The 27,655-nt window shown below is 38.6% G+C and overlaps 2 protein-coding genes across 4 annotated transcripts in view; both read right to left on the bottom strand.

The window, feature by feature from the left end:
* Positions 1 to 8,447: 8,447 nt before the first annotated feature.
* The window catches only part of LOC133645490 (gastrula zinc finger protein XlCGF57.1-like), a 30,286-nt gene continuing 11,078 nt past the window's right edge, over positions 8,448 to 27,655 (bottom strand). The window contains exon 2 of the mRNA XM_062040330.1: positions 8,448 to 11,527. Within this exon, the coding sequence (XP_061896314.1) occupies positions 10,476 to 11,527 (1,052 nt within the window). The 3' untranslated portion in view covers positions 8,448 to 10,475. The remainder of the gene's footprint in view (positions 11,528 to 27,655) is intronic.
* On the bottom strand, positions 14,420 to 18,600 carry LOC133645492 (uncharacterized). Of its 3 annotated transcripts, none has more exons than XM_062040333.1 (5): positions 17,890 to 18,600; positions 16,633 to 16,804; positions 16,326 to 16,478; positions 15,861 to 16,026; positions 14,420 to 15,130 (listed from the first exon to the last, which is right to left on the bottom strand). In XM_062040333.1, the coding sequence occupies exons 1-5, from the start codon at positions 18,440 to 18,442 to the stop codon at positions 14,585 to 14,587; spliced, it is 1,590 nt and encodes a 529-aa protein (XP_061896317.1). In that variant the 5' UTR covers positions 18,443 to 18,600; the 3' UTR covers positions 14,420 to 14,584. The 3 variants fall into 3 exon arrangements, with proteins under 3 accessions (XP_061896317.1, XP_061896316.1, XP_061896315.1); XM_062040332.1 differs by having other exon boundaries at positions 15,001 to 16,026; positions 17,890 to 18,021; positions 18,076 to 18,598; XM_062040331.1 differs by having other exon boundaries at positions 15,002 to 16,026; positions 17,890 to 18,598.

Raw genomic sequence — 27,655 nt, 5'->3', positions numbered from 1 at the left:
CTCAGAAGTGTCACTATGATAACAGATGTTTTATTCCACCTTCATCAGAAGTGTCACTATGATAACAGATGTTTATTCCACCTTCTCAGAAGTCGTCACTATGATAACAGATGTTTTATTCCACCTTCTCAGAAGTGTCACTATGAAACAGATGTTTTATTCCACCTTCTCAGAAGTGTCACTATGATAACAGATGTTTTATTCCACCTTCTCAGAAGTGTCACTATGATAACAGATGTTTTATTCCACCTTCTCAGAAGTGTCACTATGATAACAGATGTTTTATTCCACCTTCTCAGAGTGTCACTATGATAACAGATGTTTTATTCCACCTTCTCAGAAGTGTCACTATGATAACAGATGTTTTATTCCCCTTCTCAGAAGTGTCACTATGATAACAGATGTTTTATTCCACCTTCTCAGAAGTGTCACTATGATAACAGATGTTTTATTCCACCTTCTCAGAAGTGTCACTATGATAACAGATGTTTTATTCCACCTTCTCAGAAGTGTCACTATGATAACAGATGTTTTATTCCACCTTCTCAGAAGTGTCACTATGATAACATATGTTTTATTCCACCTTCTCAGAAGTGTCACTATGATAACAGATGTTTTATTCCACCTTCTCAGAAGTGTCACTATGATAACAGATGTTTTATTCCACCTTCTCAGAAGTGTCACTATGATAACAGATGTTTTATTCCACCTTCTCAGAAGTGTCACTATGATAACAGATGTTTTATTCCACCTTCTCAGAAGTGTCACTATGATAACAGATGTTTTATTCCACCTTCTCAGAAGTGTCACTATGATAACAGATGTTTTATTCCACCTTCTCAGAAGTGTCACTATGATAACAGATGTTTTATTCCACCTTCTCAGAAGTGTCACTATGATAACAGATGTTTTATTCCACCTTCTCAGAAGTGTCACTATGATAACAGATGTTTTATTCCACCTTCTCAGAAGTGTCACTATGATAACAGATGTTTTATTCCACCTTCTCAGAAGTGTCACTATGATAACAGATGTTTTATTCCACCTTCTCAGAAGTGTCACTATGATAACAGATGTTTTATTCCACCTTCTCAGAAGTGTCACTATGATAACAGATGTTTTATTCCACCTTCTCAGAAGTGTCACTATGATAACAGATGTTTTATTCCACTTCTCAGAAGTGTCACTATGATAACAGATGTTTATTCCACCTTCTCAGAAGTGTCACTATGATAACAGATGTTTTATTCCACCTTCTCAGAAGTGTCACTATGATAACAGATGTTTTATTCCACCTTCTCAGAAGTGTCACTATGATAACAGATGTTTTATTCCACCTTCTCAGAAGTGTCACTATGATAACAGATGTTTTATTCCACCTTCTCAGAAGTGTCACTATGATAACAGATGTTTTATTCCACCTTCTCAGAAGTGTCACTATGATAACAGATGTTTTATTCCACCTTCTCAGAAGTGTCACTATGATAACAGATGTTTTATTCCACCTTCTCAGAAGTGTCACTATGATAACAGATGTTTATTCCACCTTCTCAGAAGTGTCACTATGATAACAGATGTTTTATTCCACCTTCTCAGAAGTGTCACTATGATAACAGATGTTTTATTCCACCTTCTCAGAAGTGTCACTATGATAACAGATGTTTTATTCCACCTTCTCAGAAGTGTCACTATGATAACAGATGTTTATTCCACCTTCTCAGAAGTGTCACTATGATAACAGATGTTTTATTCCACCTTCTCAGAAGTGTCACTATGATAACAGATGTTTTATTCCACCTTCTCAGAAGTGTCACTATGATAACATATGTTTTATTCCACCTTCTCAGAAGTGTCACTATGATAACATATGTTTTATTCCACCTTCTCAGAAGTGTCACTATGATAACAGATGTTTTATTCCACCTTCTCAGAAGTGTCACTATGATAACAGATGTTTTTATTCCACCTTCTCAGAAGTGTCACTATGATAACAGATGTTTTATTCCACCTTCTCAGAAGTGTCACTATGATAACAGATGTTTTATTCCACCTTCTCAGAAGTGTCACTATGATAACAGATGTTTTATTCCACCTTCTCAGAAGTGTCACTATGATAACAGATGTTTTATTCCACCTTCTCAGAAGTGTCACTATGATAACAGATGTTTTATTCCACCTTCTCAGAAGTGTCACTATGATAACAGATGTTTTATTCCACCTTCTCAGAAGTGTCACTATGATAACAGATGTTTTATTCCACCTTCTCAGAAGTGTCACTATGATAACATATGTTTTATTCCACCTTCTCAGAAGTGTCACTATGATAACAGATGTTTTATTCCACCTTCTCAGAGTGTCACTATGATAACAGATGTTTTATTCCACCTTCTCAGAAGTGTCACTATGATAACAGATGTTTTATTCCACCTTCTCAGAAGTGTCACTATGATAACAGATGTTTTATTCCACCTTCTCAGAAGTGTCACTATGATAACAGATGTTTTATTCCACCTTCTCAGAAGTGTCACTATGATAACAGATGTTTTATTCCACCTTCTCAGAAGTGTCACTATGATAACAGATGTTTTATTCCACCTTCTCAGAAGTGTCACTATGATAACATATGTTTTATTCCACCTTCTCAGAAGTGTCACTATGATAACAGATGTTTTATTCCACCTTCTCAGAAGTGTCACTATGATAACAGATGTTTTATTCCACCTTCTCAGAAGTGTCACTATGATAACAGATGTTTTATTCCACCTTCTCAGAAGTGTCACTATGATAACATATGTTTTATTCCACCTTCTCAGAAGTGTCACTATGATAACAGATGTTTTATTCCACCTTCTCAGAAGTGTCACTATGATAACAGATGTTTTATTCCACCTTCTCAGAAGTGTCACTATGATAACATATGTTTTATTCCACCTTCTCAGAAGTGTCACTATGATAACAGATGTTTTATTCCACCTTCTCAGAAGTGTCACTATGATAACAGATGTTTTATTCCACCTTCTCAGAAGTGTCACTATGATAACAGATGTTTTATTCCACCTTCTCAGAAGTGTCACTATGATAACAGATGTTTTATTCCACCTTCTCAGAAGTGTCACTATGATAACAGATGTTTTATTCCACCTTCTCAGAAGTGTCACTATGATAACAACTCCCCTGCTTGCTGGAGAAATTGTGGGGAATTCAAATGCAAATCACTAGCATGTTTTGTGGGACTGCTCCACCATAAAGGACTATTGGAAAGAGATACACCAAGCTCTACAGGATATTTTCAACATAAATACCCCTCGAAAGTAAAACTTTGTTTTTTGGACATGTACTTCAGGACTGGCTGAAGAAAGATAAACACTTGATGAATATCCTACTGGTGGCCTGTAAAAAGAGCATTACTAGGAAATGGATATCCAGGAGAGCCCAACTTGGAAGCAATGGATGGAAATCACAATGGACATTTATAAAATGGAGAAGATAACTGCCTTTATTAATTATAAATTGGAAAAATTTACTTCATACTGGGAAAACTGGGTCATTTATGTCACGCCCCATAAACCTGACTTTAATTTGACGAATTAGTGATTGTACTACTCAAAAAAAAAAAGGATTACTCTCTATATGTGTACAGGTATGTATGTATGTACATGTGTATGTGTGTGTGTATATATACATATATGTATCTGTTTATATATTTTTTAATTATTTTATTTCTGATTATTATTAATGTATTATCATTTATTTTTTGTTTATTCAATTGTTGTATTTGTAGATATTACTTTGTTGTTGTTTTTTTGCTGTTAATTTCTTTTCGGGGGGGGGGGTGGTATGGTTGGGATACAAACAAAAAAAAATTGGACATTTAGGGCAGACAACAGATATAAGATGTATGTGAATATGATGTAATGGATAGGAATGTCTGATGCTGGATGTCAATAAAAATAAAATGAAAAAAAAAAAAAGAATTGTCCGTAAAATGTCCATAAAAGTATCCAGAATAGGCATCCAAAATAAAATATGATGTATTTGCGACCTAAAATTGGATAAAAACGCCAATTTCTGCTCGCGGCAACGGATACGTTGACTTCAGATGTCACGTTGACAGGACGCTATTAAAAAATTAATAACTACAAGTACTCAAAACTCGGCAAAATATTGTATTTTCAAAATAAGACTTGTACTATAACAGACTAGCAGAATGAAGACCATATATGTGCCATGTGCCATATTTCTTAAAAATCAGCAAAATAACATATTTTCAAAACAAGAGTTGTAGTATAACCAACTGGACCCCATCTATGGGAATACCAAGAAGCTCCAGTGCAAGCCAGATGTTTGTTAGTGTTGGGGTGCCCACTTTCTCAGCGTTGCTACGCAACCTTATGTATAAGTTTATGTGTAGGGTATCTGAGTCTGAAAATGACATCATCTCTGTGATAACGAACCCTGGCCGCAGTTCTGTTAGGTACTCATCTGGACTGTGGAATCATTGGCACACATGTTTGTAGGTCAGAAACTGACATTTGGGCTTCATGTTTTATATTGTTTTTATGTTTTATTGTTTTGTTTTTAATGTATTGTATTCTGTTTTTATATGTTTAATGGATCTTAAAGGTCTGCAATAAAGATTGATTGATTGATTGATATGCATTTACCAAACAAAATGCAAAACGTTAAATCAGTGCACGTATTTAAAGGCCTACTGAAAGCCACTACTAGCGACCACGCAGTCTGATAGTTTATATATCAATGATGAAATCTTAACATTGCAACACATGCCAATACGGCCGGGTTAACTTATAAAGTGACATTTTAAATTCCCCGGGAAACTTCCGCTTGAAAACGTCTATGTATGATGACGTATGCGCGTGACGTCAATGGTTGAAGCGGAAGTATTGGGACACATTGAATCCAATACAAACAGCTCTGTTTTCATCGCAAAATTCCACAGTATTCTGGACATCTGTGTTGGTGAATCTTTTGCAATTTGTTTAATAAACAATGGAGGCTGCAAAGAAGAAAGCTGTAGGTGGGATCGGTGTATTAGCGGCTGGCTGTAGCAACAAAACCAGGAGGACTTTGATTTGGATAGCAGACGCGCTATCCGACGCTAGCCGCCGACCGCATCGATGATCGGGTGAAGTCCTTTGTTGCGCCGTCGATCGCTGGAACGCAGGTGAGCACGGGTGTTGATGAGCAGATGAGGGCTGGCATAGGTGGATAGCTAATGTTTTTAGCATAGCTCTGTGAGGTCCCGTAGCTAATTTAGCTTCAATGGCGTCGTTAGCAACAGAATTGTTAAGGTTCGCATTCTCGACTCTCATTTTCAAGAGGATATAGTATCCCAGGTGGTTTAAAATACAAATCCGTGATCCACAATAGAAAAAGGAGAAAGTGTGGAATCCAATGAGCCAGCTTGTACCTAAGTTACGGTCAGAGCGAAAAAAGATACGTCCTGCACTGCACTCTAGTCCTTCACTCTCATGTTCCTCATCCATGAATCTTTCATCCTCGCTCAAATTAATGGGGTAATCGTTGCTTTCTCGGTCCGAATCGCTCTCGCTGCTGGTGTAAACAATGGGGAAATGTGAGGAGTCCTTCAACCTGTGACGTCACGCTACTTCCGCTACAGGCAAGGCTTTTTTATCAGCGACCAAAAGTTACGAACTTTATCGTCGATGTTCTCTACTAAATCCTTTCAGCAAAAATATGGCAATATCGCAAAATGATCAAGTATGACACATAGAATGGATCTGCTATCCCCGTTTAAAAAAGAAAAATTCATTTCAGTAGGCCTTTAAAGTTTCTTTTAAATGACATGATGGAATAAAAAGATGTAAACAAACCTGATCTGAGTAGCATAACTTGAGGTTTGAAAACAGCATCCAGTAGTTCTTGTTGACGCTCTTTTTCCTCTTCCGTCCCTCTTTGTACTCTGCTATGGTTCTTTCAAACACTCCAAATATTTCTTCAACGACAGAATTTAGTCTCAACTTTCTGACCGGACACATTTTTTAAAGAAACAAAACCTGTGTGTTGCTAACTTCCGGCTTTTCTTCTTCGCTGGTTTCTCACTGCAACGATCAAACGCGCGGACTTAAAGCTGATTTTAAAAGTTGAATTAAGATCAATCAATTAATCAATCAAAGTTTATTTATATAGCCCTTAATCAGGAGTGTCTCAAAGGGCTGCACAAGCCACAAGGACATCCCACATCAGGGCAAGAAAAAACTCACTAAAAAAGTCAACCCAATGGGCACAAAGAGAAACCTTGGAGAGGACCATAGATGTGGGGGTTCTGGGGAGCCTGGCTGCCCTGACGGAACAATTGCTGCAGGGTACATGAGAGACTCCTGGGAGAAATGGAGAATTATGTGCCTCTCAGTGCTTACCGTCCAGGACGTGGAAGTCCTCTACCTATTTGGAACCGTGATCGCTGGCCATCTGCTGATTGGGCTGGGCATTGCTTTGGTGTATCCTCAAATTCGGTGGATGATGGCAGACATTCAAGGAGCCCAAAGGCTGCCCGTCACAATGGAAGACATGGGTCGGGCTGTGGGAACACAGACTGTGGCCATTTCAGAACTGAATCGTAAGTTGGATCAGGACTCTCTCCAGAGACTGCAGCGCTTGCAGAACTCTGCTGCTCGTCTTTTAACCAAAACCAAATGACGTGAGCACATTACCCCTGTACTGGCTTCCCTTCATTGGCTCCCAGTTACTTTTAGAGTTCAATTTAGAATTGTACTTATTGTTTTTAAATGCTTACACCAAGAAGCCCCGCCCTATCTTATTGAACTCCTGCAGCCTTATTGCCCCAGCAGGACCCTGAGGTCTTCAGACCAGCTCCTCCTGGCTGTCCTAACAACTAGGCTAATACCAGAGGAGATGGATCCTTCTCAGTGTCAGGGCCCAGACTGTGGAACAACCTTCCACTATCTATTAGATCCTCCCAGTCTCTGACACTATTTCAATATAAAAACATATTTTTACTCCCTGGCGTTCAAATCCAGTCAGGCAGGATCTTGGCTGTTTTTTATTATTTCTTGTTTTATCCTTTTGTATTTATTTATTAACTTTTAAGGTGATATATTCTGCTCTTCTTTTAAGGTATATTTGACTATTGTATTGTATTCATCCTCCTATGTTACCATGTTAATGTGACACTATGTGCACCTTATGTCTTATGTCTGTACAGCACTTTGGCCAACTGAGGTTGTTTTAAATGTGACATATAAATAAATGAAGTGAACACATCATTTAGTTTTTCCACTGGGGGGGACCAGACAAGCTCTGCTTCTTCCACTCATGTTGGACGCTTGATCACTTGAGCAAAAGTTGTGCTTGTAAAGTTTTGACATGTTCCAAATAAATACATTGCAAGTGAACATTAATAATAAGTAATTTTTGGTTGTATGCCAACTTTGCGGAGCAGCTCTTCACAGCATCACCTCGCTAGTTAGCTTAACGTTAGCATCTTCCATGTTACATCATAACGATGTTGAATAAATGTGTTTGTGTGCCTTACACACGGACTTGTTATTGGCTAACATATATACACATCATTTGTGCTAAATGTTTTGACTTTATTAACCTCCAGTCTTCACACAGTGAGCGTAGAAATGAGTTTAACATTGGGGGGACATCAATTTATATCCCAAAATAATGTTAGGACAAATAAATGATGACACAGTATCAGTATCAGTCTATGTTAAGCATTTTATGTAGCATTCCCATTTTACACTTTTTACTGAACTCTTGTGAAATATCCACTGTCATGTTACTCTTTATAGTTCATTAATTAGTCAATTAATAAAATATTTACTGAGTCCTGCTGCTGTGTCACTTTTATTGTGGTGTCATTTTTCTACCTGTTAAGAGAAGTATTTGATGTTAAATATATATATAATCCTCCATATTGGCAGCCATAGTCATTCATTTATTCAGCAGAGCATTAAAACTTGGATCTGACAAAAACTAAACACAAATGTTGTCTTCCTCGCTGATAAAACATGATAGCAACATGCATCTGCTAGCTCATGATCGCCCCCACTTCTCAGTGTGGCGAGTTGGAGTACTACAAGAGGCACTCTAATACAGTGCTTGTTTGTATTTTTAGTCTTATTATCAAGGAATATTGAGGTCACACTTATATTAAAACATTAATGCTAAGGTTTCATCCAGTAGTGGACCATTAATGCCTGATGATGATGATGATGATGATGAAGATGTATCTGTGCAAGTGAACAATTGGATCCACAAGGGACAACAACCCTTTCCACAGACTACACACACATCAGAAACATAAATGTTAGAAGCCTACAACAATATATTTGAAGAAGACTTTAGTATTAAAAGTGAAGATGTGAGGTGAAATAAGTAGAAATGCAGCAATAAAAACAAGCAACTCCACTCACGATGGCTCTAAAGTTCAGTGATGTGTTGCTAACTTCAGCATTTTTCTTCTTTGTTGATGTTTTGCAGTAGTTAACATCCATGATGTAACAATGCTGCTAATCTACCAGAGTCCACATTTTGGTAACCATTTTATTCATTCATACTTTTAGTTGGATAATAACATCAATAAAATGCAATGGAAAAATGTGTAGAAAAAAACTAATGAAAATAATAAGATGTCCTCTCTTTAAAGATGAGAAAATAGACTGAAATAGTAGCTACATATATAATGTTCCATACATGCACACAACTTAAACAGTAAGTACAGGACAACATATAAGACTAGAAGATGAGAAGCACTACATACAACATCAAATATACATTCTTATTAAACATGCTGTGCTTTTAAAGGCCTACTAAAATTATTGTTTTATTATTTAAACGGGAATAGCAGATCCATTCTATGTGTCATACTTGATCATTTCGCGATATTGCCATATTTTTGCTGAAAGGATTTAGTAGAGAAAATCGACGATAAAGTTCGCAACTTTTGCTCGCTGATAAAAAAAAAGCCTTGCCTGTACCGGAAGTAGCGTGACGTCACAGGAGCTAGTATTCCTCACAATTCCCCTTTGTTTACAATGGAGCGAAAGAGATTCGGAGCGACAAAGCGACGATTACCCCATTAATTTGAGCAAGGATGAAAGATTCGTGGACGAGGAACGTTAGAGTGACGGACTAGAATGCAGTGAAAGACATATCTTTTTTCGCTCTGATCATAACTTAGGTACAAGCTGGCTCATTGGATTCCACACTCTCTCCTTTTTCTATTGTGGATCACGGATTTGTATTTCAAACCACCTGGGATACTATATCCTCTTGAAAATGAGAGTCGAGAACGCAAAATGGACATTCACAGTGACTTTTATCTCCACGACAATACATCGGTGACACACTTAGCTACTGAGCTAACGTGATAGCATCGTTCTCAAATGCAGATAGAAACAAAAGAAATAAACCCCTGACTGGAAGGATAGACAGAATATCAACAATACTATTAAACCATGGACATGTAACTACACGGTTAAAAATTCTCAGCCTGGTAAAGCTTAACAATGCTGTTGCTAATGACGCTAAGGCTAATTTAGCAACCGGACCTCACAGAGCTCTGCTAAAAACATTAGCGCTCCACCTACGCCAGCCAGCCCTCATCTGCTCATCAACAGCCGTGCTCACCTGCGTTCCAGCGATCGACGGCGCGACGAAGAACTTCACCCATCATCGACGAAGCTCTTTAGCATGAGCTAACGTGATAGCATCTGTCTCAAATGCAGATAGAAACAAAATAAATAAATCCCTGACTGGAAGGATAGACAGAAGATCAACAATACTATTAAACCATGGACATGTAAATACACGGTTAATAATTCTCAGCCTGGTAAAGCTTAACAATGCTGTTGCTAACGACGCTAAGGCTAATTTAGCAACCGGACCTCACAGAGCTATGATAAAAACATTAGCGCTCCACCTACGCCAGCCAGCCCTCATCTGCTCATCAACAGCCGTGCTCACCTGCGTTCCAGCGATCGACGGCGCGACGAAGGACTTCATCTGTGGGTTTGGCGGCTAGCATCGGCTAGGCGTCTGCTAAGTAAGTAGTCCTTGTTGTGTTGCTACAGCCAGCCGCTAATACACCAATCGATCCCACCTACAACGTTCTTCTTTGTAGCCTCCATTGTTCATTAAACAAATTGCAAAAGATTCACCAACACAGATGTCCAGAATACTGTGGAATTATGAAATGAAAACAGAGCTTTTTCTACGGGCTCCGAATACTTCCCTTGCCCTCGTGACATCACACGCATATGTCAGCATAATAAAACGTTTTTAACCGGAAGTGTGGCGGGAAATTTAAAATGTCACTTTATAAGTTAACCCGGCCGTATTGGCATGTGTTGCAATGTTAAGATGTCATCATTGATATATAAACTATCAGACTGCGTGGTTGCTAGTAGTGGCTTTCAGTAGGCCTTTAAACTACATTCAGCACAATCACTGTTTAAGTGTTATTAAATCCCTGCAGCTTCCATGACTGTTACACACTTGTGTCTACTGGCCTGATACTTAAACCTGAACCTTTTAACACACACAGTGCAACTAAACGGTTTCTCTCCAGTGTGTGTTCTCATGTGTTCGGTCATTTTTTCCTTTCTGGAGAAACTCTTCTTACAAACAGAGCAAGTAAAAGGTTTATTTCCAGTGTGTGTTCTCATGTGTGTGGTCATGCGGTCCTTACAGGAGAAACTCTTCTTACAAACAGAGCAAGTAAAAGGTTTCTCACCTGTGTGTGTTCTCATGTGTCTGGTCATGCATCCCTTTCTGAAGAAACTCTTCTTACAAACAGAGCAAATAAAAGGTTTCTCACCTGTGTGTGTTCTCATGTGTATTGTCATCTCATTCTTAGAGTTGAATCTTTTAGCACAAGCTGAGCAAGGAAAAGGTTTCTCACCTGTGTGTGTTCTCATGTGTATTGTCATCTCATTCTTAGTGTTGAACCTTTTAGCACAAGCTGAGCAAGGAAAAGGTTTCTCTCCAGTGTGTGTTCTCATGTGTGTGGTCATGTGTTGCTTTCTGGAGAAACTCTTCTTACAAACAGAGCAAAAAAAAGGTTTCTCTCCAGTATGTATTCTCATGTGTACTGTACAACGACTCTTGTGTCTAAATGATTTCCCACATTGAGAGCAGTCAAAGTGTTTGTTGTTAGTGTGATGTCTCGTATCACCTTTAGAGTCATTTTGACTCTCCAAAGGTTTTTGGATGTGGTCACTGTGATCAGAAGAGTGTGACATCATGTGGTCCATGTCTGACAGTGGAGCAAAGATGCTGTCTGGTTCTGACTTTATATCTTCACAATGCTCTCCATCAGCTTCTGTGATGTGTTGACTTACAAGCTCCGCCCCTCTGTTCTCCTCACTTTGACTGTGATGAAGCTGTAAGGACTGAGCTTCATCTTCATCATGAAGCTGCTCCTCTTTAATGTGGGAGGGGGCCTGTAGCTCCTTCTGTCCCACACTGGTGTGCCACTCCTCTTCATGACTCCCCGCTGACACCCGCTGGACGTCTGCAGAACAAATGAGGTGTTACTGTATTGAAGTTTGCAGTATTCAAACTATTGACATGTGAGCTAGGCCAAATAGACAGTGATGGGCAAGCTACCTGGACAATGTAGTAAGCTAAGCTACAAGTTACTCTCAATTAAATGGAGCTAAGCTATCCTCAGAGAACTGTAGCACGCTACACTACAAAAGTAGCTTGCCACATCAAAGCTACATTTAACAGCATGTATATATGTGTATATATATATATATATATATATATATATATATATATATATATATATATATATATATATATATATATATATATATATATATATATATATATATATATATATATTGGCCCACATGTATAATATCAATGTTTATGTTGTCCATGGAAAGAAGTTAGTAAGAAGCAAAAGAAAAACAACCAACCATGGATGACAAAAGGACTGAAAAATGCTTGTCACAAAAAAAAGACATTATATGGAATATTAATAACACAGACATCTATAGAGGCAGAAAATAAGTATAAGAAATATAAAAACCAGCTAATTGGTATACTAGGAAGATGTAAGAAGGAATACTACAGACAATTATTAAAGAAGAACAGAAACAACATGAGAGCAACATCCTAAATAGCATCATTAAAAATGCTGCTAAGAAAGATTACCCCCAGTACTTTCTACATGGAAATAAAAAAAATGACAATATGAACCAAATAGTTGAACGTTTTAATGATGACTTTGTTAAAAATGTGGAAGAAAGATTTCCAAATGCAGATGATGGATCAGTTGAGGACTTGAGTGAGCTCATAGACAGAAATCCCAATTCCATGTTTCTTAAGAACGTGACAAAAGAAGAAATAATCCAAATTGTAAAACATTGTAAATCCAAGACCTCAAGCGACTGTCATGGAATAGATATGGTAACCATAAAAAAGGTTATAGAAGACATTTCAGAACCTCTGACATATATCAGCAACGTATCATTTCTAACCGGCAAATTCCCTGACAAAATGAAAATTGCAAAAGTCGTACCAATTTATAAGAATGGAGACATACACCAGTTTACTAACTACACACCAGTTTCATTACTTCCACCATTCTACAAAATCATGGATAAACTATTCAATAGCTGATTAGATTTATTTATCTACAAAAGTGGGACGCTGGTGGAGAACCAATATGGACTCCTAGCAAATATCTCAACATCTGGTCAACATATATACAAACCTGGTTTCCATATGAGTTGGGAAATTGTGTTAGATGTAAATATAAACAGAATACAATGATTTGCAAATCCTTTTCAAGCCATATTCAGTTGAATATGCTACAAAGACAACATATTTGATGTTCAAACTCATAAACTTTTTTTTTTTTGCAAATAATCATTAACTTTATAATTTGATGCCAGCAACACGTGACAAAGAAGTTGGGAAAGGTGGCAATAAATACTGACAAAGTTGAGGAATGCTCATCAAACACTTATTTGGAACATCCCACAGGTGAACAGGCTAATTGGGAACAGGTGGGTGCCATGATTGGGTATAAAAGTAGATTCCATGAAATGCTCAGTCATTCACAAACAAGGATGGGGCGAGGGTCACCACTTTGTCAACAAATGCCTGAGCAAATTGTTGAACAGTTTAAGAAAAACCTTTCTCAAGCAGCTATTGCAAGGAATTTAGGGATTTCACCATCTACGCTCCGTAATATCATCAAAGGGTTGAGAGAATGTGGAGAAATCACTGCACGTAAGCAGCTAAGCCTGTGACCTTCCATCCCTCAGGCTGTACTGCATCAACAAGCGACATCAGTGTGTAAAGGATATCACCACAAGGGCTCAGGAACACTTCAGAAACCCACTGTCAGTAACTACAGTTGGTCGCTACATCTGTAAGTGCAAGTTAAAACTCTCCTAGGCAAAGCGAAAACCGTTTATCAACAACACCCAGAAACGCCGTCGGCTTCGCTGGGCCTGAGCTCATCTAAGATGGACTGATACAAAGTGGAAAAGTGTTCTGTGGTCTGAGGAGTCCACATTTCAAATTGTTTTTGGAAACTGTGGACGTCGTGTCCTCCGGACCAAAGAGGAAAAGAACCATCCGGATTGTTATAGGCGCAAAGTGTAAAAGGCAGCATGTGTGATGGTATGGGGGTGTATTAGTGCCCAAGACATGGGTAACTTACACATCTGTGAAGGCACCATTAATGCTGAAAGGTACATATAGACGGTGAGCTGACATGAGAAAAAGTGCCTAGAAAATGAATTTCGCTCCCACGTCTAAGCACAACTTGTTCAATGCATTTTTGCATAGATAATACCCTTCTGGACTTTGGGTTAAAAGTTCAGAACATGATACCTAGCCAAATTTTGTCACAAGCCAGAAATGTATATAGAGGTAAATCACAAAAAACGAAAATCTTGTGCTGCAGTTTTGGCTTGTAAAATATGTCTTATTCATTTTGGCAACACAAAATCTTTCTCAAATATCATAAATACATATACCTAACATCTGAAACAAATATTGGTGCCTTAGTATACTCATATGTGAATTTAGATCATGAAATGTAGCAAATTTCTTAAAAAACGATTCAACTGAAGTGATTTGCCCCAGCACAATGAAGCACACACTTATTAAATTTAGCTAAAAGCTTATGTATCATACATTAAAAAAATGTCACAACCTTCTATGTAATCAAAGGTACAAAAGAAGTAACACACCGTGGCCAAAAGTGGCTTAAAATGTAGCAAAATATTACCATGCACCCCAAAACTGGAATAAGGCAAAAATGGACAAGATTAAAATAGATGCAGTAAAGGCCCAAATTGGTATAAAATATGATAAATATTTATTAAAGTAGCAAATTGTTTCACAGCATGTGTCATTTATACCCCCCCCCCCCCCACACACACACACACAAACACACACAAAAGACCAAAACAAATTTGAAAAAAAAGGTAATACAGACATTATTTAAGCTTTACCGTTAAAATGGCAGTGTGGCATCTCGATAATCAAACATCTTGATAAAGAAACAAAAGTGGCAAATTTTACATGGTGACATGGTGCGTAATTACTCATCAATATCACTTTCATCTGTGTCATCATCCCATGCACCTCTTTCTTCTGTTTCCTTTGAAACATTTCCACAGTTCTGGCAGTGACATAAATCAGTACAAGACATTTTTGCAGACATACATGAACATCTTTCTGTTTCACATTTGCTTGTCTTGCAACCACAGTGGACTACCTGCAGCACACTATCTGGGGCAGGATTTCTAGTCATCCATCTTACTGTTAACTCCCCATCCTCAATGTACCATCCATTGCCAATGGGTGAAGGGGCACACATCATACCAGTCAGGGAATGTCGCATTACTGCTGCTTGGTAGTTTGCCCTTTTGCAGTGTTGGTGGAGGGCATCACTTGTTGGGGGAATGGACAGTTCTGGCAAAGCTGACGATGCCATACAGAATGCTTTGTATCTTGCATCGTTCACGTCTTTGGCAGATGCCTGTCCATACAGGTGGCACACATATTTGCTCAGTGTTTTGAACGTAGACTGGTCAAGGTTAAAACTGCTGCCCAGATTTGAGAACGCAGTCAGGTATTCGTCTTTCTGACAAGCAAGAGAAAATGTCTTCCTTTTGCCCTTGCCATGAAAGGCACTGGTCGAGTCACAACCTGTGAAGGTATGGTGTGACAGAACTTTGGAGCATAATGCCATTTGTGTGGTGAGTAGTTCCATGACCTGACAGTGTCTCCTCCCCAAAATCAATGTTGTCCCACACCAGTATTGTGGGTGCCTTCTGTGCGAATCCCTTGGGTATTTTGTTTCTACCCTCTAAAAGTTGTAGCTGAGCAAGGCTAGTGTCAAGACTGACAACTGTGTCCCGTGAAGCACAATGTCCTAACCTATTCAGCAGTGACAGAACATTTGATGAACCTGTTAAATGGCGAACAGTTAGACCAAGACACAATGACTTGGGTGTCTGCTTTCGACCTTTAGATGCCAGATACACAATGTCTTGACAAAGAGAGATAACCTTTAGATTCACATCATCAGGAACATCAACATAACAGGCTAGTGTTGGCTCTTCTGTTGCACCTATAATCCAGGCAATGAAGTTGTACAGTTCAACAGGCACAACAGATTTAGCTTCAGATACATTTAAATCCTCTGCTGTGGGAGGCCACGGGCATTTCATACCGGGAGAGTCACTTAGAAGGCGCTTCAATATCAGCCCTGCACTGTAAAGTGTCCTTGTGTTCTCCGTGGTATTCTGACCAGCTGTTGTACTAGCCGTGTGTTCACTGTCACTTTCAGCTTGGCTTTCAGCTTGGCTCACCTCAGTTGACTCGGTAGATGATGGTGATGTGCCTGATGGCAGAGGTACCCTGTCTGCTAACGATAATGTCTCAACAAAAACCATTTCAGAGACGTTGCGCTGGGGAGGGCAGTGGAAAACCAGCTGGGGGAAATCACGGACCAACCTTCTTTTCAGTTTATCCCTCCTGAAACATAAAGTTAAAGGGAAATATGAGCACATTACACACAGACACACAGACACAGACACAGACACAGACACAGACACAGACACAGACACACACACACACACACACACACACACACACACACACACACACACACACACACACACACACACACACACACACACACACACACACACACACACACATCAATGATAATCAAATTACTTTAAACATACTCTCATAGCCTTTATGGGGAGAGACTAAATCTATAAATAATAAACTTTTCAGTATGAATATTTTATTATTTTTGTTTCAGTTACCTGTAGCCTGAAGCATCAAGATCTTCGTGCTTCTTAACGGTGTCCACGAACAACTTCCTTAGCTTGTCCATTCTCAGCACCTCTTTGTCAATTATAATCCTTTGACGGATCACTTGGTCACAGAAGAGGTTGTAGCTGTCAGCAAAGGGTTGTCTGAAAACACACACACACACACACACTTAACATGTGCAAAGAGTCATGCTTTCAAAGCTGTATCTTAAGCAAAACTAAATATAAGCTGCATGTTGTTGAAATTTTTTTTACTTTTTAAATGTGAGCAAAATGACAGTACAGTGTAATTACTCACATTTCTTCATCTCTGGTTGCAGTGTGCGTTGCTGTAGACAGTGACAAGAACCTGGTGTACTGTCTGTAACAGGTCCTATGGTACCGGACCTCTATAGCAACACAGTCTTTGTCGTTGATGTGCAGAAGAATGGCAGCATCTTTCTTAATCTCAGCTGCCTTCAGCAACTGGCCTTTAAAAGAAAAATAATTAGAATAAGCTTTATTGGCAAAATCAGAGATTTACAAGTAAAAAAGTGTGTGTGTGTGTGTGTGTCTTGAGTGGGGGGTTGGAGAGGTATTTATGACCCTGTGATTTACGACTCTGTGATGTGAGCTGCTGAACTCCCAGCTAAACATTCCAAGATTCAAGATATCTATTGTCATATGCACAGATAAACAGACAGTCACACTGCACAATGAAAAGCTTATTTTGCTGGTCCCCCTTGCAAATTCACAAAATATAAATATAAATATAAACTTAAGCTAAATAAAGAATCACAGAATATAAAAATTAAACAAGAATAAACTTAAACTATATTGCACACTTACAATAAACTTACTAAAAATGTAAATGCTAAGGATGTTTAATACTAATAAATATAATAAAATAAAATAAGAAACAAAAATAAAGAAATAAGATAAAGTAAATTAAAGTGTGGATCTTACAACAGATCTATAGTGGGCATGAGTAGACAGAAGCAGTATTGCACATTCAGTTCACAGTGAAGATGATAATGGATGATATGACAATGATGATGTATAAAGTGCACTATGCATTCTTCAATTATTGTAGCAGCAGTGGAGGTGACATGAAGTCACAGCAGGGATGTGGGTAGTGGTCACAGTTCAGTCAGTTCAGGGATGAGGGGTGAGGTGTGAAGGTGTGCGGGGGGAGGGGTGGGGGTTGTGATGTGTAAATCAGTCCAGGGGTGTGTGTGTGTGTGTGTGTGTGTGTGTGGGGGGGGGGGGGAGAGAGAGATTGGGGCTGTGGTGTGAAGGTATATGGGGGGATGGGTGGGGCTTCCTTTTCTAGGCCAGTGGTTCTCAAACTTTTAAATTCCAAGGTCTCCCCTTAACTCTGACAGTGTATAAATGGTCCATTTGGTTTACAAAGTAACAACACATTCTTTCAATCCTACGCTATGTACTGTAACATTATTACTATAGATTCACACACGTGTGTGTGTGTGTGTGTGTGTGTGTGTGTGTGTGTGTGTGTGTGTGTGTGTGTGTGTGTGTGTGTGTGTGTGTGTGTGTGTGTGTGTGTGTCACATACCTGCCGACACGGTTTCTGCTTGTGTGAGTTGATCCCTCTGGCGTTTTCCTCCCACACGAGTGTACTTTTCCACTTTTTGACAAATTATACAGATGGCTGGCAGGACGGGGCCGGCAGAAGCAACGGGCAAACCTGAACGAGATCGAAGTTTCTTTCGGGGAGTTTCAGACGTGCCTGCTGACTGACCTGCGGCTGCAGATGGTTCTCCCACCGCCCGTGCGGTCCTTTTCTCGGCATAAAACAATGCAGATTTATCTGTAAAACGTCGGTAGCATGTTGCGTGAAACCCAGCGTCGTCAGGAATAGCGTCAAAATCTACATCCGAGCAATGTTTATAGATTTCTGCCAGATGCTTGTTCTGGTCTTGCAGACAAAGCCACTGTTTTAAATAGTTTCTGTATGTGTCCCACCGTGTCCGAGTGAAGTGCTGGACGTCCTCATTGTTCACAGATGAAAGATGCATATAGCATCTTTTATTTTCCTCTTTACGCACTTTTTTTCTAACTTTTGAGGTCTTTCGTTCCTCTTCACTCTCGGATGTTGTCGTCGCCATAGCAGGTATGTTGTTAGAATAAAGCTGCTACCTGATTGGTCCATGTGACCAAAACCGCGCCACTCCCCACTAGATATCACTGCGCCTCACTGAAAAATAGTACCGGCTTTCAACACCGATTACACAAAATGGGCTAGGTGTCAATTTCCGAACTTTTGGTATCTTACTTACTACCAGTAAATCTATTTTATGAAGTAAAAATGATGTTGTGCCGTTGGTGTGGGAGCGAAACTGAACGATATGAGCCTTGACCACAGGCACTAATACAGCTTTTGGAGCAACATGTGTTGCCATCCAAGCAACGTTATCATGGACGCCCCTGCTTATTTCAGCAAGACAATGCCAAGCCACGTGTTACATCAACGTGGCTTCGTAGTAAAAGAGTGCGGGTACTAGACTGGCCTGCCTGTAGTCCAGACATTGAAAATGTGTGGTGCATTATGAAGCCTAAAATAGCAGAAGGGAGACCCCCGGACTGTTGAACAACTTAAGCTGTACATCAAGCAAGAATGGGAAAGAATTCCACTTCAAAAATGTGTCTCCTCACTTCCCAAACCTTTACTGAGTGTTGTTAAAAGGAAAGGCCATGTAACACAGTGGTGAACATGCCCTTTCCCAACTACTTTGGCACGTGTTGCAGCCATGAAATTCTAAGTTAATTATTATTTGCAAAAAAAAAATAAAATGTATGAGTTTGAACATCAAATATGTTGTCTTTGTAGCATATTCAACTGAATATGGCTTGAAAAGGATTTGCAAATCATTGTATTCCGTTTATATTTACATCTAACACCATTTCCCAACTCATATGGAAACGGGGTTTGTAATAGATAGATAGTACTTTATTGATTCCTTCGGGAGAGTTCCCTCAGGAAAATTTAACAAGTGTATGTAAGATATTGAAATGAATCAAAACAATATATATATATATAGATATATATAGAGATAGAAATAGAGAGAGAGAGAGAGAGAGAGAGAGAGAGAGAGAGAGAGAGAGAGAGAGAAAGAGAGAGAGACCTACTGTAATAACGAAGTAAATAATAAAAGCTTACCTTTTGCATAGTATGTATATATTATTAATGTTGTAAATATAAATCTTCATATATATAAAAATGCTGGAGACATTTTTCAGAGGTTGTCAAGAAGGTCACACATACAATAATGTGTGTGTGTGCGTGTGTGTGTGTGTGCGTGCGTGCGTGCGTGCGTGCGTGCGTGCGTGCGTGCGTGTGTGTGTGTGTGTTCTTGATACATGAAGAAGGAAAAGTATCTTCCATATGAGGAGGTGTGAACAAGTGATGACATAAATCATGGTCCCAATAACATTGCATGTAATACTACTTGTAGAGTATGTGAACATTGCTCCAAAGTCAGGATTTGTTGTTGATTTAATGTGCATAATTTTTTGATCGCTTTGATTTGATTGGGTGGTGCTGGCTGTCTGGGGGTATTGCGGCTGCTGTTTCTGCTGCCGTTTGTTTGTGGTGTGGGCGCCCGTGGCTGTTGGGTCTGGTGCAGGGGGGTGGCTGATGTTGTGACTGGTGGCAGCGCGCGCGTGGTGGTTGTCGGGGCTGACAAACTGTGTATATGTATGTATACGTGTGTGTGTGTGTGTATGTATGTATGTATGTATATATATGTGTATGTGTACATATGTGTATGTGTATATATGTGTATGTGTATATATGTGTGTGTGTATGTGTATGTATATAGATATGTATGTATATTTCTGGGGGTATGTTCTGGGCCTGCCTGTCGGGTGGGGGTCGGCGCCTCGGGCTACTGCATCCGGACTGCGTGTCTGGAGCTCCTGGGTCCCACCGTCCATCCCTTCCGGGTGCCCGTCTTGGTTGGGGCCTGCTGAGTCTGGTCCCTGCGTCTACTGTGGTGGCTTGGTGCTGCAAGGTTTTCCGAGGTGCTGCGAGTCGGCCAGTTGTTGGGGTAGTGACCTTGTGTGTCAGCATGTCTGTGATCTTCTTTTAATTATTAAAAAAAAAAAAAGATTTAATTATTTATTTTTTTTAATTTTTTTTATATATTTTATTAATATTATTTTTTTTATTTTTTTCCCCTACCTGCTTTTCTCGTGCCTTGTCCTCTGCCGGGTGCATCTGTCTGCGGCCTGCTGCTGGCCCTTGTGGGCGGCGCGGTGGGCCGGGCTCTGGGGTTCCTGTCGCTGTCCGGCTTGGCTGAGTGGGGGCGGTGGTCCCTGGTTCCCTGGGCACCACACCTACTGTTTATGGGATGGGTTCTCGGGGAGGCTGGGGCCGTACTCTGGCTCCCGCACACACTGGGAGTCAAATGTATTGTACATGCAAATTCACATATACTCACACACATACATACACACATACATAGGTACCTACGCTCCCACATACATATACAAATACAGTACATATTTACACACTCAAAGTTCGTACATCCACACGCACATTCATTATACAAACATACTGTATACACATACTGTACATATACACATACTGTACATATACACTCACTGTACAAACACACATATACACATACTGTACATATACATTCACTGTACAAACACACACATACACATACTGTACATACATATACACATACTGTACATATACATTCAAAAAAAGTCTGCGGGTTATAGAGCGTTTTCTATTCGGGCTCCAATACTATGGAATGCCCTCCCGGTAAAAGTTAGAGATGCTACCTCAGTGGAAGCATTTAAGTCTCATCTTAAAACTCATTTGTATACTCTAGCCTTTAAATAGACTCCCTTTTTAGACCAGTTGATCTGCCGTTTATTTTCTTTTCTTTTCTACTCTGCTCCCAACCCGGGGTGGACCGCTAGCCTGTCCATCAGATGGGGACATCTCTACGCTGCTGACCCGTCTCCACTCGGGATGGTTCCTGCTGGCCCCACTATGGACTGGACTTTCGCTGATGTGTTGGACTTTCACAATATTATGTCAGACCCACTCCACATCCATTGCTTCCGGTCTCCCCTAGAGGGGGGGAAGGTGGGGGGGGGGGGTTTACCCACATATGCGGTCCTCTCCAAGGTTTCTCATAGTCATTCACATTGACGTCCCACTGGGGTGAGTTTTCCTTGCCCGTATGTGGGCTCTGTACCGAGGATGTCGTTGTGGCTTGTACAGCCCTTTGAGACACTTGTGATTTAGGGCTATATAAATAAACATTGGTTGATTGATTGACTGTACAAACACACATACACATACTGTACATATACATTCATTGTACAAACACATATACTGTATACACATACTGTACATATACATTCACTGTACAAACACACATATACACATACTGTACATATACATTCACTGTACAAGCACACTCATACACATACTGTACATATACATTCATTGTACAAACACATATACTGTATACACATACTGTACATATACATTCACTGTACAAACACACATATACACATACTGTACATATACATTCACTGTACAAACACACACATACACATACTGTACATATACATTCACTGTACAAACACACACATACACATACTGTACATATACATTCACTGTACAAACACACATATACACATACTGTACATATACATTCACTGTACAAACACACATATACACATACTGTACATATACATTCACTGTACAAACACACACATACACATACTGTACATATACATTCACTGTACAAACACACACATACATATACTATAGAGGCTTTGCAGCTGAAGTCATCAGCCACGTGACATTAGCTTGGCGGCCATCTTGCCGGTCACCAGTTTAGTGCCGTCAACGACTCACACACTTTCATGTTAGATCTGCTGCTATTTGAGCTTGGAAATGCCGGAAACCTGCTGTGCTTCTATAGATTCCCGGCAAACATCAAAAAACGCGATAAATGGATCGCGGCGATTTGTCGTGAACGATGGAAACCTACGATTTACACAAGGATATGCAATGAACACTTCATATCAGGTATGTAAACAAACTATTTACCCCTGATTTGTTTCACAAAATGTGAAATAATACAATATGGGATGATACAAATATGATTGTTGAAAATGCTGGGTGCATTTTCCTTACCTTGGTCATGAGAAGAATTCCATTCTTGTTTGGAATCTGCCATATCAGCCCATCATGCACAAAACCTGCTGTAAAATACTTGTAGGCATCCAGACTCTTGTATGCCTTAAGGTCCTTTCCAGTGTACGGAGATGGTGAATCGACGAGGTAATTATAAATGTCTGGATATGAGAGATCAGGCAGGTCGGCTGTTGCAAAATGCTCAGGTGATTTTAGCATGCTTCTCGGTAAAAGGTACGGATCCTTTGTGCCAACAAGGTTCAACTTCTCTCGGTAACGTTTCTTGGACTCTTCATCCAAATGCACAACTTCATTGGATAGCAAATCAGCCATAATTCGGATGAAATCGGTGAAAAAGTAGCGCAGAAATCAAACTGAATCTGTACGAACACGTAGGAACGAGCTGACCGGTTGACCGGCAAGATGGCGGCATAGCACAAAGTCACGTGATAAAATCACGTGACTGCAAAGCCTCTATACATATACATTCACTGTACAAACTCACATATACACATACTGTACATATACATTCACTGTACAAACACACATACACATACTGTACATATACATTCACTGTACAAACACACGTATACACATACTGTACATATACATTCACTGTACAAACACACATATACACATACTGTACATATACATTCACTGTACAAACATACATATACACATACTGTACATATACAAGTACATATACACACATACACTCATGCACATAATCACGTTTCATCAAACATATATTAACGTTGTTGCCCTAGGGTAAACTGGGTATAACACATGGCACACTGACAAAGCTTAACCTATAGTTACTATAACAATCTACAAGGTTAATATAGGTTGCTTCTCTTTCTTCCCCTCCATTTTTCTGCATTCTTTCGTATCTCAAGTTATCATGACGTATATGTATTGTTGCATTTGAACAATTGTATTGTTGATAATAAAGGTAAAGTATTGGTATTGTTTATTATCAATAACACTATTTCTATTGGTATTCATATTGCTCCATTTGTAGTGTAATAATGCTCATTGTCATTTCTGTATTATTTTTATTTTCGCGAACTGCTTATTTGCTATTACTTTTACTATCATATTTGTACATGTCGTATTTGCTGATGTTGCTCTGTTGTTGTTGTTGTTGTTGTTGTTGTTGTGTTTGCTGTTGTTGTGTTTGTCTCTCTGTCTAATCCCCCTCTTGTCCCCACAATTCTCCCCTCTGTCCTCCTTTTTTTCTCTTTCTATCCCCTCCTGCTCCGGCCCGGCTGCACCAAATGATAATATAAATACATTTAATAAAGTCAAATACAAATAAGGCAACAAGAGAAGTATCCTACACTTCTCTTTTGTAAAGTAAATCTGAACAGCCGATATGGGCATCTACATCTGCTATATGATCATCTACATCTACTATATGATCAATCATCTACATCTACTATATGATCATCTACATCTACTATATGATCAATCATCTACATCTACTATATGATCATCTACATCTGCTATATGATCATCTACATCTACTATATGATCATCTACAACTACTATATGATCATCTACATCTACTATATGATCATCTACATCTACTATATGATCATCTACATCTACTATATGATCAATCATCTACATCTACTATATGATCATCTACATCTACTATATGATCATCTACATCTACTATATGATCAATCATCTACATCTACTATATGATCATCTACATCTACTATATGATCATCTACATCTACTATATGATCAATCATCTACATCTACTATATGATCATCTACATCTACTATATGATCATCTACATCTACTATATGATCATCTACATCTACTATATGATCATCTACATCTACTATATGATCATCTACATCTACTATATGATTTGCCTAAGAAGCTGGGCAGGACATTTAAAAAAATATAAAAAAAATAAAAAAAATAAGTGTGAGTAAGAAATTGAAATGTGCCTCCTTTGGCCAAAATGTATAAAATAAATATGTATATAGAGACATACTGTAATAACTTGAAGTAAATAATGAAGATTAAAAACCAATTACAAACAGAACATTTTAAAAAAAACTAATTAAAATTAACTAAAAGCTTACCTTTTTATATTTGCATAGTATGTATATATTAATGTTGTAAATACACATCATTATATATCTAGAAAGGGTGGTCCTAAAGAGGTAGGCACTGTCACATCTAATAGAGAGCCAAATACTAGAGTCTGTGAACATTGCTCCAAAGTCAAGATGTGTTGTTGATTTAATGTGCATAAAAAAGTGAACATTGACAGGTGCAAAGGCAGCAATATATGATAAAACAAGACGGCAGCTAAAGAAGGACTTCCCTATTCATCCCCAAAAAACCTGCCAGGTGAACAGCTGATTTTACCACTTCTGGTGCTGACGTAAGACAACCTGCGTCCCATATGTTTATTTTAATGAAATAAGTTTATTTCCATCATATAATCAACCATCAACCATTCTGTGTGAGCAGTTTAACAGTGCAGATGATACATATTTAACAATCATACACATTTACACACAAAAAGAAAATAAAAGAAAAAGAATGACAGAAAAAGGAATAGGCTGAAGCCAAAGCTTATATTTGGGGGAATTACCCCCAATAGTTCTTACACGGAAACACAAATAATGACAACATGAAGGAAGTAGTTGAAAGCTTCAATAATTACTTTGTAAATATTGGACCAAAATTGGAAGAAAGGATTCCAGACCCAGTTTCAATTGAGGACTATAATGATACCATAGAGCCAAATCCCAACTCCATGTTCCTCAGTAATGTGACACAGGAGGAAATAGTTATAATCCTGTAATCTAAGACTTGTAATGGAATTGATATGGAAACCATAAAAAAGGTTCTAGAAGAGATCTCAGGACCATTCATGTATATTAGTAACCTATCATTTCAAATACCCAAACACAATGAAAATAGCTAAAGTTGCACCAATTTATAGGACTGGAGACAAACATCAATTTACAAATTATAGACCTGTTTCTTTACTTCCACAGTTTTCTAAAATCATTGAAAAAGTGTCCAATAACAGATTAGAGAGTTCCACAAACAAACATAGAATACTAGAAGAGAACCAATATGGATACACAGCTAATGTTTCAACTTTGATGGCTTTAATTGAAATGACAGAAGAAATGAGCAATGCAATAGATAGTAAAAAATGTGCAGCAGCAGTGTTGTTGGATCTAACTAAAGCATTTGACACAATTAATCACAATATTTTCATCCAAAAACTAGAAGGATCTGGCATCAGAGGGTTGGTCTTAAACTGGATAAGAAGTTATTTAACCAACAGGAAACAATACGTGAAGCTAGGCCAATACACTTCTACAACACTAAATATATCCTGTGGTGTACCTCAGGGATCAATACTAGGACCTACATTATTCAATCTCTATATAAATGACATTTGTAAAGTTACAAAAGATTTAAAGTTAGTATTATTTGCAGATGATACAACAGTGTTTTGTTCAGGAGAGAACACACAGAAGATAATACAAATAATAACAGAAGAAATGAACACATTAAAAAGATGCTTTGACAATCTTTGAATCTCAGTAAAAGTAAAATAATGCTATTTGGTAACGTAGAAGAGAAAGTCAGACACAAATACAAATAGACGGAATAGAAATTGAAAGAGTAAATGAAACCCAATTCATTTTCTACATCATCTTACTCATCTCACCATATGAAATATAACTTACTTCACTCATTATTATTTATTTATTTATTTATTGTTATTGTGATTACTTATGGAGTATATTGTGAATACATTGAGAACAGGAAGTGAACAAAAGTTTTAGCAACTGTTAATTAACAGAAAAGGGGTTGGATTAAATAAGCTCTGCTTCTTCCTACTCCTTTTCCAACATGTTGAAAAGACAAACTGGAAATTGTGATGCATCATGTTGTATGCATGCATGTGTGATGTATCATGTTGTATGCATGCATGTGTGATGTATCATGTTGTATGCATGCATATGTGATGTATCATGTTGTATGCATGCATGTGTGATGTATCATGTTGTATGCATGCATGTGTGATGTATCATGTTGTATGCATGCATGTGTGATGTATCATGTTGTATGCATGCATGTGTGATGCATCATGTTGTATGCATGCATGTGTGATGCATCATGTTGTATGCATGCATGTGTGATGCATCATGTTGTATGCATGCATGTGTGATGTATCATGTTGTATGCATGCATGTGTGATGTATCATGTTGTATGCATGCATGTGTGATGTATCATGTTGTATGCATGCATGTGTGATGCATCATGTTGTATGCATGCATGTGTGATGCATCATGTTGTATGCATGCATGTGTGATGCATCATGTTGTATGCATGCATGTGTGATGTATCATGTTTTATGCATGCATGTGTGATGTATCATGTTGTATGCATGCATGTGTGATGTATCATGTTGTATGCATGCATGTGTGATGCATCATGTTGTATGCATGCATGTGTGATGCATCATGTTGTATGCATGCATGTGTGATGTATCATGTTGTATGCATGCATGTGTGATGCATCATGTTGTATGCATGCATGTGTGATGTATCATGTTGTATGCATGCATGTGTGATGTATCATGTTGTATGCATGCATGTGTGATGTATCATGTTGTATGCATGCATGTGTGATGCATCATGTTGTATGCATGCATGTGTGATGTATCATGCTGTATGCATGCATGTGTGATGCATCATGTTGTATGCATGCATGTGTGATGTATCATGTTGTATGCATGCATGTGTGATGTATCATGTTGTATGCATGCATGTGTGATGTATCATGTCGTATGCATGCATGTGTGATGTATCATGTCGTATGCATGCATGTGTGATGTATCATGTCGTATGCATGCATGTGTGATGTATCATGTTGTATGCATGCATGTGTGATGCATCATGTTGTATGCATGCATGTGTGATGTATCATGTTGTATGCATGCATGCATGTGTGATGTATCATGTTGTATGCATGCATGCATGTGTGATGTATCATGTTGTATGCATGCATGCATGTGTGATGTATCATGTTGTATGCATGCATGTGTGATGTATCATGTTGTATGCATGCATGTTGTATGCATGCATGTGTGATGT

Source organism: Entelurus aequoreus, unplaced genomic scaffold (assembly GCF_033978785.1).
Source record: "Entelurus aequoreus isolate RoL-2023_Sb unplaced genomic scaffold, RoL_Eaeq_v1.1 HiC_scaffold_218, whole genome shotgun sequence".
NCBI classification, from domain to species: Eukaryota; Metazoa; Chordata; class Actinopteri; order Syngnathiformes; family Syngnathidae; genus Entelurus; species Entelurus aequoreus.
The sequence above is the reverse complement of the archived record's forward strand: the minus strand, read 5'-3'. Positions and strand labels throughout refer to the sequence as shown.

What these genes read in the sequence shown, in the direction of transcription:
- LOC133645492 (XM_062040331.1), bottom strand. Translation starts at nt 18,442, where the DNA reads ATGGCGACGACAACATCCGAGAGTGAAGAGGAACGAAAGACCTCAAAA. An exon ending in AGCAGAAACCGTGTCGGCAG is followed by an intron (nt 16,805 to 17,889) that starts GTATGTGACACA and finishes TTTCTTTTAAAG; the next exon opens with GCCAGTTGCTGAAGGCAGCT. An exon ending in GCAACCAGAGATGAAGAAAT is followed by an intron (nt 16,479 to 16,632) that starts GTGAGTAATTAC and finishes GTGTGTTTTCAG; the next exon opens with ACAACCCTTTGCTGACAGCT.